The 14,233-nt window shown below is 42.4% G+C and overlaps 1 protein-coding gene across 1 annotated transcript; it reads left to right on the top strand.

The window, feature by feature from the left end:
- The first annotated feature begins 2,423 nt into the window (after nucleotides 1-2,423).
- tsr1 (TSR1 ribosome maturation factor) lies at nucleotides 2,424-12,479 on the top strand. The gene is made up of 15 exons (XM_041941134.1): nucleotides 2,424-2,550; nucleotides 3,809-3,912; nucleotides 3,998-4,226; nucleotides 4,825-4,959; nucleotides 5,108-5,559; nucleotides 6,186-6,330; nucleotides 6,692-6,873; nucleotides 9,488-9,702; nucleotides 9,850-10,009; nucleotides 10,091-10,201; nucleotides 10,305-10,437; nucleotides 11,500-11,616; nucleotides 11,802-11,942; nucleotides 12,046-12,120; nucleotides 12,209-12,479. The coding sequence occupies exons 1-15, from the start codon at nucleotides 2,424-2,426 to the stop codon at nucleotides 12,385-12,387; spliced, it is 2,505 nt and encodes an 834-aa protein (XP_041797068.1). The 3' UTR covers nucleotides 12,388-12,479.
- Nucleotides 12,480-14,233: the final 1,754 nt, after the last annotated feature.

Raw genomic sequence — 14,233 nt, forward strand, 5'->3', positions numbered from 1 at the left:
TGGCACCTGAGAAGAGGTAATCAAAAACATAATAAATTATTCTCCGGCTGGCGAGTAGTAGTGTTGATGGATCACCATGCAAAAACACACAGAAAAGAATGGAAAGAAATGAGAATTTGGGGAATGCATACATTTGCAGTTTCAACTGATCTCTTCCATAAACATTGCTGCTTAAGCTATTTTAATAAGCCAAATGAAAGTAGTCATGTACGTTGTTTGCCACAATTGTGCATCTGTAAGTAGTGCAGTCATCCTGCCCTGACCTGTAACAATACAATTCAAAACACATGCACACACTCACATTATACTTTAATGCTCTACAACAGGGACTACACCAGTAAAAATACATTTAGTCTAGTGTTGGCTACTGAGCAGCTTCACTGAAACTATGTGCCTTGCACTGGGGATCCTCTGCAGCAGGCTTGTTATTGAAAGACCAAAGAGTGCATCTCAAGGCCCTCCACTGTGCTTGAGGATTTGAACCAAATGCATGGCAAGAATCTCAAACAACTAGGCATAACTGATGTTAAGGTGGGGAAATAATGAAATTAAATAGTTTATGGTAATTAGCAACATAGATTTAATAGAATTTCCATTAATTTAATAACAATTTCCAGGGGAGAGTTCGGTGCATATAGATGGTGCTTACATCATATTTTAAGAATCCTTCATCAGCAGACCAACAGTATGCAATTTTTTGCTTCAGGCAGTGCATGATAGTCAGCTATTGTTTATTAATGCATTCTCTGGGCATGTGCATGATGTAACAGTGTACAGAGGAAACCCCTGTAGCCTCTCCTTCAAGTTCATCTCTCTCTCTCTCTCTCTCTCTCTCTCTTTCTCTCTATCTCTCTCCTCTCTCTCTCTCTCTCTCTCTCTCCCTCTCTCCCTCTCTCTCTCTCTTTCTCTACAAGAATATCTGCATGGTAACTCAGCCTGTACAATAACTTGCCTGTTGCAAAGCCAACAAACGGCAAAGTTCGACTCAAGCTGGCTCCTAGAGGGCTTTTGGATCAGCTTGAATGCGGTTGGAGGGGGCTGCGTGACTTTGGCGTGCTTCTTCTTCAGAGGGTTCCACATGTGACTGCTGCTGCATGTGTGTTGCTCATCTTGGAGCTGTTCCATGAAGAGAAGAGCCCTTACAGGTGACAGCAATACATTTGGCTGTTTTGAGTCTGTAATAGCTGTGATCAAACTGCCTAACAGGCAGAAAGCAGAAAAGGTTGGCCCTATAAGGCTTTAACTGCAAAACATAGAGTGCTCTTCTAATTACATAAATCTATAAATAAAAAATGTATATATGCACATACTTGACAAGGTATGAAAAGAAACTGAAATGAAATGAGTTTTCCCTCATTTTCATCCAGTGCAGAAATTTCTTTCTAGCAGCTTTTGGGAGGAAACAACTATTTAAAAAAAGCATAATTCAGAAAGTGAGTGCTAAAAGGAACATACCAGTAAGCACAACCATGTTCATTTCAATGGAAAATTCAAATTGATGGCGATAATGATGTTGATGTTGGCACTTAAATAAAATGGTTGAAACATAGCATTGCAGATGTTCAGATAAATGCCACTTACAGTAACTTTAAAATGAGTGAATTAGATTTATTCTTTTATTTTTTCTCTAAAGTGGTGAAAGCCATGAATTAATTGATGGTATAATGTAGTTACAGGTGGTAGTTGACAGGTGTACCAGGTAGACAGGTCGTGCTGTCACGGCAGTGGTGTTGTTGATCATGTTATGCTCTCAGGCTTACTTATACTGCATGAAGGTAAAACTGAAAGGACCCAGCAATGTAAGGATGCTGGTATGGCAGGAACCTGTTCTCTGAATGAACAACTGCAGGAGGTGCAAGCACCAGTGTTGGCCAAGGTCATTACATCGGGGGCTCCTTAATTTTCTTCTCTTGCCTCCATCTTTTCCACCTACTCTTGTGAACTCTGGCACTGGATAATTGGAAAGAGGATGAATCATTTTTAAATGATGAGAGTAGGTTTAAATATCAGGGGATGATTAAAGAGTGGATGGATTAATCATTTAACTGCAACTGTGGGTATAAACATACAAAGCTCATGCATCATACAATATTATTTGTTGCATGTGTAATGTTTATCGGTAATTGTTTGCATTTTATTGAGAGGAGAAACAAAAACTTTAGCAACCTAATACTCTCTATTGGATATTGTAATCTAATCTAAAGCAGATATATAGGATATATATCATTGTCTTAAATTGTATGCACTAGATCCAGTAATATAATCCAATATTAAACATCGCTAATTACTGTGGAAAATCAATCTGAAAAAAGTTTATAACCAGGCTTTTATTTTGAAGAGGAAAAACTCCCCGGAAAGTCTGACGACACGCCTCCGTCATGACGCCGGCGCTAGTGCGGAAGTAAATCTTCTGACTTTCCCACATGGTGAAAATGGCTGCGAATGGGGAAAAGCAGCAGGGCCACAGACCCGGCGTATACAAACAGAAAAATAAAGGCCACAAACATGGCAAGCACCGGACGAAAGGTGAAATTGAGAGAGAAAACAAAGGTAAGCCGTGTTCAGACATGAAGTGTCCCTCCACAACTGGTGTTAGCTGTGTTGTGATAGCTTGTGGTTGTGCTCTGCAAACACGTGTTGAGTTTTCTTATGAATTCAGGGGTGGCATCAGGTCAGAAGAAAACGTGAAGCATGGTTATCAAGTCTTTTTTATACATGTCCTCGTAAGAAAGGCTCGCTTGGCGTTGATAACTAAATTTCTCCGGTTCCCGTTCACCTATGAGAGTTTAAAGCACCGGACAGCTGATCCCTTGTCATACTGCTAAACTGAGTGAGTTCATTGTTAGATAATGTTGTCAAAATATTTTGTGGAGGTTTTCATACCTCACAGCTTAACTTAATATATTTCTTATCATCTTATGATTAAATACATACACTATAAATTCAATGCCACCCAGTACATTAGCACTGCCGTTTAATTTTATGTGACACTTTCATAAAACAACATAATACATTTTCATTTGAGAAGCTGTTGTGATGGTATGGCTCAAAAGAATATTTTATAGTTGTTCACATAGAGGTTTTTGAGTTTCATGCTCAAAATAGAAACATCAACGTTATATCAGAGTATAGCTGTTATGTACAGAGGATCCCAGTGAACTGAGCATGTCAGACAGGTGTTTTTGCTATATTGTCCTCCTAATGTGTGTTTAAAGCAGCAAAAATACTGTGTTGTTGACCTCAATCATGGCTAGCCTACCGGAAGCCATGTGAATATCTTGTTTGCACACTGTTCATATATCTTTTATAGCTTTATTGACAACTTGTAGTTACATTGCATGTTTTACCTCGTTCACACCCAGCATCAGCTCAAATGTGAAATCATAAAAACTGGTACATTGTAATATAATGGGTTTGCAGTGACTGATAGAAGCAGAATATATGCAAACCAACACTGGTGTTTGCTTGCATGCATTAATGTTTTGCAGCAGGGCAGTGTGTGATATGGGATTGCAGAATATATTGTATTAACAAATCTTTTCTAAGCAGCCAGATTATACTTTGTTTGCAAGGTTGTCTTACAACACAGTTATAAACTAAACTCGGAATGCAAATGGAACTTTATGATTTGGCTTCATGCGATAATGATGTGAAGAAAAGCATAGCACAAAATCTGTCAATTGCAGGTCTGCGCGTCATTATACGGTGAAGAATTGAGACATTCTTTTGCAATCTGTGTTTTATATAGTGCAAATACATATAATGCATAATACATAGTAATACATCTTTGTGTTGAACTGTCTCTCAGGGAGAGTGTCAGTGACGACCCTAACCAAAAAACAGAGGAAGGAGCAAAAGAAGATGGACAGAAGGCACAAAGCCAACCAGCTACGCAGGAATAAGAAAGACATGGTACATTTTTCATTTCACATGAAGAATAGTCTTCTTTGAATTCCCGATTGGTGCAGCTGAGCTTCCATGTCTGTTGTCTTTTCAGGTACTGACAGAAAAGCGACGTCTAGGCAGCAGGGACGGCCCCCCTCATTTGGTTGCTGTGGTGTCCCTCCATGCTGGCGTCGACCCTGACGCTGTTACCACACTTCTACGTAGGGAGGGTGCTGGGGGCGTCGTACATCAGGAGCGGTGCGTCAGTGGCATCACTGACAGTTTTGGGCTGATTTTGCCTCGTTTTAAACAAAGGTTCACCCTTCTAAGCCACAGCACGGGTAAGTGACATTGACTGATACTCAACGGAAGTGAAATTAAAGTTAGATGCAGTTAATTCTTGCAGGAATTGTGTTGCAGACCTCAGTGTTGTGACTAATGAATGCATCCATTAGTTGCACTCTGTGCAGCCAGCCACCTGTTTTACACCATGTCAAAGAAAATAAGGGCTGACATACACAATGGAATTATACAAGGAAAAAAAAAAGAGCCCCAGATCTTTTCAATGGCAGTATGTTTCCCTCTGAAAGGTTTTTTTGAAGAGCCAGGCAAAGTGAAAGTGTAGCCAACAAAAGATAATAATTTTGTTCATGAAGTTACTTATGTTAGTCTGATTCTAAGATATATACACCAGGTAATGCAGGCAACTATACACTGGTAACCTAAGAAAGAACAAACATAAAGTTAGTGCCGAATCTTGGACAATAAGGTAGTCCTAGAGAGAGTGAAACACATGTTTTACACTTAATGCAAAGATTGGGTATGTTGGCGTGGATTCATTTAAAGGATGTAATGTAAAATCTCCTGATAGCTTGCACTGTGCTCTATGCCTTTTGATGTGTCCCATTCTGAAGCGTCTCTGATGGTTTCTTTGGACAGCTGACATGCACGCCCTGCTGGATGTAGCGAAGATTGCAGATAGCCTTGTATTCGTGCTGGACTCTAATGAAGGCTGGGACAGCTATGGAGACTACTGTCTCTCCTGCCTCTTTGCCCAGGGCCTCCCCAGCCATGGTGGGTATAAACCTGCACACTGCTAGAGCTTTTAAACTCCTCCATTGGCACTGTGATAGACTGCCATTGCAGTAGATTTTGTATATAAAAATCTGGTGTACGTTTTCAGAGCACTTTGTTTTTCTGTCCCTGAATTCACCCCATGCAGCGCTGGTCTGTCAGGGTGTGTCTGATCTTCCTGTGAAGAAGAGGGTCGAGTCCAGGAGAGCTCTGTCAAAGATCACTGAGATCCGTTTTCCTGATACCCGTCTCTTCCCTCTGGATTCGGAGCAGGATGCCACTCTTCTTCTCAGACACCTGGGCACTCAGAGACAGAGGAAGCTCGGTTTCCGCGCAAGACGTTCCCATCTTTTGGCTCAGAATGTCACTTTTACGCCCAACAGACCTGCTGAGGGGACCGGTGGTGGACCCACTGGCCTGGGCACCCTCTGTGTGTCTGGGTATGTCCGTGGCCGTCCTCTCCGGGTTGACAGACTGGTGCACATCAGTGGTCATGGAGACTTTCAGCTCAGTCAGATTGATGCTCCATCAGACCCCCTGCCCGTCAATTTAACAGCCAGACCAGCAAAGCCTGGCAAGGGAGGAGATGTCGACATGATGGTACGACAAAGTCATTCCTTATGTTTTATTTATCAAATTTCTTAAAATTCAAAATGCAAAAGGTTTCTGTTCTCTGAAATAACAGGTTTCCTTGCATGTGATTATTTACATTTATTGCTTATAAAGTCTTCATAAACTAACATGACGAACATGAAAGTACTGTAAATTACTCTCTGCTGTTCAGCTTCAGCTTCTTCAAAAGCTCGAATTAAAACTAGGCTGCACAATAATGTACTAAGTATGTGGATTAAAGGACCATACCAACATATTTGTTGCAATTTTCAGCCCATTTGCCACAAATCCTGTATTCTTGTCATTACTTGTGACAAATATGTACATCAGTGTTGTAGATATTGGTTTTTCTCACTTGAAGAGACCCGAAACATCACAGTAAATGTCATGTTAGCTTCTGCAAGTGGGTTTTGATTATAATTAATTACCCAAGCAAGCAAATTTAAGTATTATATTTTCATATTGTAGTTTAATGAATGAAAGGGTGGTGGGAACAACTCAAGAATGTAAAAGCCTCCACTGTCACTGTGATAAGCAATGTAAATGTCACGCTGTGTGAGTTGCAGTTAGTGGGCTGAGTTTGCCATTCACCCCAGCGTCTGGGTTTCCCGCAGGATGCAGTCGAAGATGAGGCTCCAGTGCGGGTGCTCATGAAAGCAGACCCGTCCTGCAGGGAGAGTCTGCAGGCAGAGGCTGAGGTGGACCCCATGGACGGAGAGCAGACGTGGCCAACAGAATCAGAGCTGCTGGAAGCTGAAGGTGCACAGAGTCGATACACATTAGCATTTTGAGATGACACAGGTGGCAAGATGAGGATAAGATATTGTTGTAGGGGTTGAGTCCCCACACTTGATTAGTTAAACAGTTGAGTATAGTCTGTCAGTTTTGTTTTTTGCAGCAATCCTGTTTTTGGAATTAGCACCAAATTATTTCTGTGAGAGACGTCACCTTGGCACTGACTGGAAATCGAGGAAACTTTGTACAATGATGCCAATTTGCCAGGATGTTGTTGGCATTTGCCGCATTTCCCTTGATTACAGCTCAAAGCAGACTGCAATTAAACCTGCCACAATAAGACAGGGCTCTAAGTTGTTCTTTGATGTCTCTCTCTGCTGTTTAGAGGCCAGGAAGAACAAACGTGTGATGAAGGTCCCTAAAGGAACATCCGACTACCAGGCCACATGGATTGTTGATGAAAACGAGGAGGAGGATGGAGAGACGGATGAAGAAAGCACTGATGACGATGATGATGACATGTTGGACGAGGCCATGGACGGAGAGGATGAGGAGAATAACTCTCAGGTACATAGTGAAAGTAATTTGGGGTGTTTGAAGTCTTGACAGACGGCACCAACAGGCACACACATGACAGAGGGAAGCGATTATCGATTATTTTTTTTGGCAAAGTGTGCATCTCTGTTGTTTATTAAAATATCAGTCTTCTTGCTTGAGAGCAGCAGCTGAATGGTGGTATTGAGACCAGACCAAATAACTGGTGATTGAACACTAAAAACACTAGTGATCATAAACTGAGCTCAAAATTGAGCTAAGAACAAAAACTGACATGGATTTAATTTATAGTGATATGAGAGAAAATGTTGAAACCCTCATTTTGTAGAAGCTTTGCATTATAATTTGATAATTGCTTAAAATATTACACAGTTATTAAAACTGATATTAATTCATTTCAGTCCTTATTAATTGATATATCAATTAATAGTTTCAGACTTGCCCGAGTTCAGCCTGAGTACTCCTTTTTCATACTCATGTGCTAACTTGGTTTGACACAGCGCGTCCGCCCAGCGCAGCAGGGATTTGCATCTCCATTACAACCTGCAGGTGTGTCTTTAACTGATGACGTGCTTGTCTTGAGCTGATGATGATAAAAGCAGCCTCCTCTTCAGTGCTGCTGCTATTGCATTGTGCAACAGTTCTTGGTAGCCAGCTACTTATCATGGATTTTCAGGCTGTTATGATTTTGCACAGCATTAACTGCTTATTGACGGGATGATTGAAACTGATGAGGTATCTGGTATGTCTGGCAATAGCAGTGGAGGTTATTTAAACATGTTGCTGAAGCGTCGCCGAATGATGACAAAGCCCTTTTGGGCACCAACGCAACCCGCTTGGAGGTGGTCCTGCACACTTTGACCTGACTCCGGTGGTCGTCCATCCTGGGGGCTACTCAGCTCACAACGGCGAGGTTTGACCTATCACAGCAAAAAGTGCCAGTTGAAAAGCCATACTTGAGGTTTAGTTTGTTCAGTGCCTTCTTGTTGTCATGGCAACAGCGTGGCTGCAGTCAGACGGTGTACGGTGTGCAGAAGCTCTGATGTGCGAGCGTCGGTGGTTTCCGGGGCTGAAACGGTGCATACGTGACCCACGGTCAGTGCACCTCGTAACTGAGAGGCACTGTTTGTTTTCTCAGTGTCTGTCTCTGGCCTGTAGTGCCAGGCTGCTCACCGCAACAATAGTGTTTGGAGCAGGAGTCCCGAGAGAAGCCTCCTGTCTTCCTGTCTTGTGAACAGAACTTCCTGTCTGGACGAAGGGAGGGGTCGACCATTTATTTATTTCCAGCTCTGCTTGAAAAGAAGTCAGGGAAACTCTCCTTATGTAATGGGTTCATTATGATCTGTAATTGTTATTAGCATGTGTTTGATGTAAAGGTTAGCGCACAGGAATACGCATTTAGGAGAGGGTAACAATGGGGAAAAGGGTACTTCAAATGATAATGATTATTATTACTGCAGCAGGGATGTTGGAAAGGTTGTGAATCAGCCCCATGCTGGTTGTTTTCCCTTCATGCAGGCTTTGCCTGTAATTTGCCAGTTAAGGGAGCACTGTATAGCATGTCATCTTTGATGATTCGTTTCCTCATACAAATATACTGCCCGTAGAAGTCACATTTCTAGAAATATTAAGAGCAAATGTCAGGAAACACTGGAGACGCTTGTTTGTGAACACACTGAGAAAGGCACAACATTTAAATCAGTGCGAACCAGGAATTCCAATAGTTAGTAACTCCTTCTCACATTCACACATACTTACAAAACTGCACACAGTCCAAGTCGTTTCAAAACGCTGCTGTTATCGTGACTGGGTTAGTTTTGTTTATGTTTGACTATTGAACAGTCACAACTTCTATATTAAGAATCTCTTTAACTGCACTTGTTCCCAACATGCGCATCAGGTCATTGTTTGTAGAGTATTAAGGCTGTAATCTAGAAACTGGGGAGGCAAAAAGCTGCCTTGGTGAACTAAAAAAAAGTTGTGCATATGTATAAAAATTGCTCTGTGATAGGGTAGTATTGCTTATACAGAACAGCAAGAGAAGAGCGGACCCCTGTTCTTCTGCATTTGAGATATTTCGAGTGTAGCACTGAGATGTCTGTCTCCCACCCACCCCAAGTATGAGGGGATAGAGGGTTGGAGGCACATGAAGTTGAATTAACTTCCTTTGTGTAAAGAGTGGCATAAATCTCAGAGGTGGATATAACAAAGCTTGGACAAATCCAACTCTGCAGGAGTAGATACACTACAGCTAAATACTGAGAAAACACAGATTTCTTGTGTTTTGGGTAAACTGACCCTCAGAAAATTAATAGATTTCCTTTTGTTTGGTTAAGTTGTTTCATTCCTGTTGTGGCTTGAAATTGTGACCATGCTATTTTATCTATCTTAACATTTGGGGCATTTTAGGTGGTTGCATATAGTCAAGAGGCAGACAGGAAATGTGGGAGGAAAAGGTGGTCCAGTTGGGGAGGTTGTATAGGCCATCGTGATGCCTCATCTTAAAACCTGACACAAGTATCCAGGTGTGTTTAGTCAGTGGCATTCTCTGTTCAGGTCTTTAATATCAACAGGCCTCAGTGCTGCTATATATTGGTGCAAATTGTACTTTATCCTGTCTGCTCAGGAGCCAGGTTCAGGCTGTGCCTCAGAGGAAGAAGAGGAGGATGAGGAGGAGGAAGAGGTGTGCTCCACAGAGCGAGCCGGAGCAGATCAGCGCTATGATGAGCACATGGATGAAGCCGCAGAAGAAGAAGGCCTAAAACGCTACCGTGAGGCTCGAGCCAATGAAATGTTCCCTGACGAGGTGGACACACCCCTCGACACGGCAGCTAGAATCAGGTCAGTTCTGCTTCTTCAATGCAGGATGAGGAGTAAATATTCAAGCAATGTAAATTTAGTTTGGTAGGAAAAGAACTTTTGAGATCATTCTCTTCATACAGTTTGATCATCACCACATTTGATCCCGTTGCTGTCCACTGTGTTCAGGTTCCAGCGCTATAGAGGCCTAAAAAGCTTCCGCTCCTCGCCCTGGGACCCCATGGAGAACTTACCTCTCAACTACTCGCGCATCTTCCAGTTCCAGAGCTTTGAACGCACCCGCCGCCGCATCCTGGCTGAGGCTGCCGCCGAGGAAGACGGAGCCATGGTAAAAAGAGCGTGAGCGTCTTTATTTGTAGATGGATGTTAGATTTGTGGCTTCACTGACTCTGCCGCCGATCTGTTTCAGGTGGGCTGGTATGTTACGCTGCACATCATCGATGTGCCTTTTTCTGTGATGGAGAGTGTGCAGTCAGGCAGACCTCTCATGCTGGTGTCTCTCTTGCCCCATGAACAGAAGGTATGATCCACGGCTTTGACATCTGAAAGTGTTTTCTGACAGTACAGTACAGTACTATTGACTTTTCTGGCTGCATCATTTTTTTTTAATAATCTGTGCACAGATGTCAGTGATGCACCTCCTGGTGAGGAGACACCCCAGCAACACAGAGCCAATCAAATCTAAAGAGGAGCTGGTGTTTCACTGTGGATTTCGAAGGTTCCGTGCCTCTCCCATCTTCTCTCAGCACACATCAGGTAGTTAATCCAGCAAACATTCCCCTAATCATACCGCTAATTCAACCATAATCTCTTCAAAATGAAACAATCATTTTAAAAGTAGCGCTAATACATGCACTACAAGAACTGCGATCTGTAAAGGACCCAGTCTGCAGAGAGATGGCCAACAATGACCAACTGCTTCATACTGCGGGCTCAGTCACACCAGCAGCAAAATGTTTGCAGCAAAATCAATTGGATTTGCTGACAGAGACAAAGTAAATTTACACAGTGCTTTCACATTAAGATCCAATTTGGAGAACTTGAAATCCTCGTTGCCTTGAACAAAACTAGCAACAACTGATGGGTAGCCACAAGTATTCACTTCTTCACCAAGCACCGCCCATTGTGCAAAAACGCTTCAACATTTAATTGTAACATTTGTCACTTTATTTAGTGATGCTCTTTTCCAAAGCAGCGTTCAGTCACTTAGACGCCAGGTTCACTGTTTTGCTCAGTTTTCCGGTCATGTGACAGTGCTCTAGAGACTCCTTAAGTCCTGTAAGGTGACATTTTTAGTTATCTTGTGCAAGATAATAACCCATAACATATGAATTAATGATTTAGACAGACACACCGTCATTATGGGATGATTGTAGTACAACCCCGATTCCACGAAAGTCTGGGCGCTGTGTAAAACATAAAACAAAATGTGATCATTTGCTAATCCTTTTTGACGTTCACTCAATTGAAAGCAGCACAAAGACAATATATTTAATGTGTGACCTCAACAACTTCATAGATAGATAAATATCTGCTTCTTCTGAATCTGATGCAGCAACACATTTCAAACGAGTTGTGACAGGAGCAACAAAAGACTGGGAAAGTTGTGGAATGCTCCAAAAACACCTGTTTGGATCATTCCACAGGTAAACAGGTTGATTGGTGACATGTGATAGCCCAGGGACTTTAGGGGCCCTGTAGGATTTGCTGTTACTTGTATACAAAACAATGTATTAGCAGAATGATTGTAGAAGCAAGTGGTCTGAAACAGATTGAGCTGCTGGATTAGAGAGTGAACTGGGCTCTGCTCTTCTCCAGCTGACAAGCACAAGATGGAGCGCTTCCTCAGGCCAGATGCCCCCACCGTGGTGTCGGTGTACGCTCCCATCACCTTCCCCCCTGCAGGAGTCCTGCTCTTTAAACAAAGGAATGATGGTGAGATGAAAAGTCCCGTCTATACTTAAAAAAAAAAAGTAGATTTCATTATTGGTCTGGCTGCCTTGATTTTAAACTTTTGACCGTCCTTCCTCTTGTCTGTTTAATTGTTTTATTTGATTATGGACTTAAGCTCATCGTGCACTGGTATTTGTGCTTGCGTTCTTGTTTCTGTGTCTTTCTAGGCATCCAGGACCTTGTGGCTACAGGCAGTCTGCTCAGTTGTGACCCTCAGCGTGTTATGCTGAAGAGGATTGTACTGAGCGGACACCCGTTCAAAATTAACCGGCGCTCTGCAGTTGTTCGTTACATGTTCTTTAACAGAGGTGAGAGGCTGGTCTCATGCCTTTCTTACCATGTCTACAGAATAGTACATGTTTGAATTTGGAGTCTTTAAGCTTCATGGTTTACTGTTTGTTTCTGTGCCAGATGATATCATGTGGTTCAAGCCAGTGGAGCTGCGGACAAAATGGGGTCGGAGAGGCCACATCAAGGAGGCTTTAGGTGAGAAAAGTGACAGACAAAACTTCTTCAGCTTCTTAAAGCCGTTATCTCCCATGAATTCTGGCTGCCATGTTTTATTTTTTTTCAGGAACACATGGCCACATGAAGTGTGTATTTGATAATCAGCTGCGCTCTCAAGACACTGTCCTGATGAATTTGTACAAGAGAGTCTATCCTCGCTGGACATTCGACCCCTACGTGCCCCTGCCTTTACCATGGGTCAAGAGAGAGGGCACTGTGGAGATGGATGACCTGGACATGGAATAGTGGAGGGACACGTATTAGCAGACATACTTTACATCAGTGTGATCACATGACATTTTGAAAAAGTGTGATGTGCATTAAATAAAACTATTTTGATCCCAAGTATCCTCTGTTTAAACGCTGTTCATCTTGTTCCCTTTTGCTATGAAGCCTCCAACTCGCTGCAGAGTCTGTTCCGGCCACTAGATGGCAGCGACGAATAAGTATTCATAAAGCTTCCTCACTGCTTTTGTTGAGCAACTCTCAACTTTCAAAAAGCTCAAAAACATTTGAGTGACAGCGGTTGTACAAATAGCTGTGTATGTGTTGAATACTTTATGACTAAATAGATAATGAGGGCCATTACCACAGCAACTGGCAAGTCAATAATAGTTTTAACATTAGTCATGTACCAAGCACATTACACTGGCAAGTCATGCAGATGTGGCTCGAAGCCTGCAGCCACATTAAAATGTACCAAATGGGACAAAAGCATTATAAAGATAATGTTTAGAATATTTGAGGAACCTTAATCAGGCAAAAAGAACTCCCAAGTTGTACTTCTAAGCACAAATTCTCAATGACTTGTGGCCTTTGAGAGTCCGACAAATAGCAGCTGTCAAGTTAATTTATTTATATAATCATTTATCACAAACATGCCTAAGATCACTGTAAAAAAGAAAGGCTACCAAGCCCTAATTAATCACCAGTCTTGCAATGAATTCAACCAACAAAAAGCACAAAATGCAAGACCTTTTACCTGTTTAAGCTATTTCATGCTGCATAGCACCAACATTTTATCAGCGTGGGGGCAAGACAGCAGCTTTAAAAATAATTATTCTCCAAATACACTCTTGGTACGCTTTCTGTGCAGTGTTGTTCATAAATAATTTAAAAGCTGTGTGCCTAAAATTGTATGAGCATTGAAGAGTGGAGGTATTTATAGACCTTTGCTTACTACCAGCAGTATACTCCCGTCCACACACACACACACACACTGCTGTCTCTCCATGGTGGTCTTGCCCTGACCTGAAGCCTCCTTTACTCTCGTCAACACACTCACACACACACACACACTCAGATCACAACCTCTCTGGCGCTCTCAAACTGAAGCTGAAATTCTCCACAGCTTTGCGTCCTTTCCTGACCCAGTGCTCTCTTAGCTTAGGAAAACACTGACTTATGAATTGCAATATTTATCATAAAACTGAGCTCTTGCATGCTCGCAGCAACATGATTCATGCTCGGGCTGTGTTGGGACTGCACCACAGAGGCATGCCAATATGTCTGGGAAACCAGAAGGTGAAGACTCTGGGATGGAGAGGAGAACACGATCCAAGAAACGAAGGGGAGCAAAAGTTCACTGCCTGCATTTTTATTTGATTACAGTGGAAAAAGTTGAAGAAAAAAGATAATACAATCGAGAAAGACAAATGTCTCTATTGCCCATGGGGGGCAAGCTGGGAGCTCTGGACAGATTTGTGGCAACACTCAATTTATTTCCTACTTTGTTGGGTTTTTCTTTTACATGTATTAAGGCAAGGGCACAGTTACAGTGATGTGTTGAACACATCTTGTTAGGGTTGAGGGGAGGGGTGTTGTGTGTTCTGCTGGCCAACAGTTCATGGCGACGGGAGGGGGAATTCAATACCCCCTGGATGGAGAATGCTCTTAAAGCAACACATGTACAAAAATGGTACTGAGTTTAGATGCGCATGCTGCATTTTTCCCTGACACTATCAATTTGAAACAGATAAACATTTAGCTGCTTGGGGACCAACTGCGACGTGGTGAGGCTGAATCCAGCCCATAAGTGAAGTGTGTGTTTGGCACAGGCCACTGTCAGAAGACGTGAACGCTGGTGACTTAG

Source organism: Chelmon rostratus, chromosome 7, assembly GCF_017976325.1.
Source record: "Chelmon rostratus isolate fCheRos1 chromosome 7, fCheRos1.pri, whole genome shotgun sequence".
In the NCBI taxonomy this organism is placed as follows: domain Eukaryota; kingdom Metazoa; phylum Chordata; class Actinopteri; order Chaetodontiformes; family Chaetodontidae; genus Chelmon; species Chelmon rostratus.

Excerpts from the sequence above, each read along its gene's own strand:
- tsr1 (XM_041941134.1), top strand. The coding sequence starts at position 2,424 with ATGGTGAAAATGGCTGCGAATGGGGAAAAGCAGCAGGGCCACAGACCC. Across the intron at positions 11,943-12,045 it reads TTACATGTTCTTTAACAGAG|ATGATATCATGTGGTTCAAG; the intron begins GTGAGAGGCTGG and ends TTTCTGTGCCAG. Across the intron at positions 12,121-12,208 it reads CCACATCAAGGAGGCTTTAG|GAACACATGGCCACATGAAG; the intron begins GTGAGAAAAGTG and ends ATTTTTTTTCAG.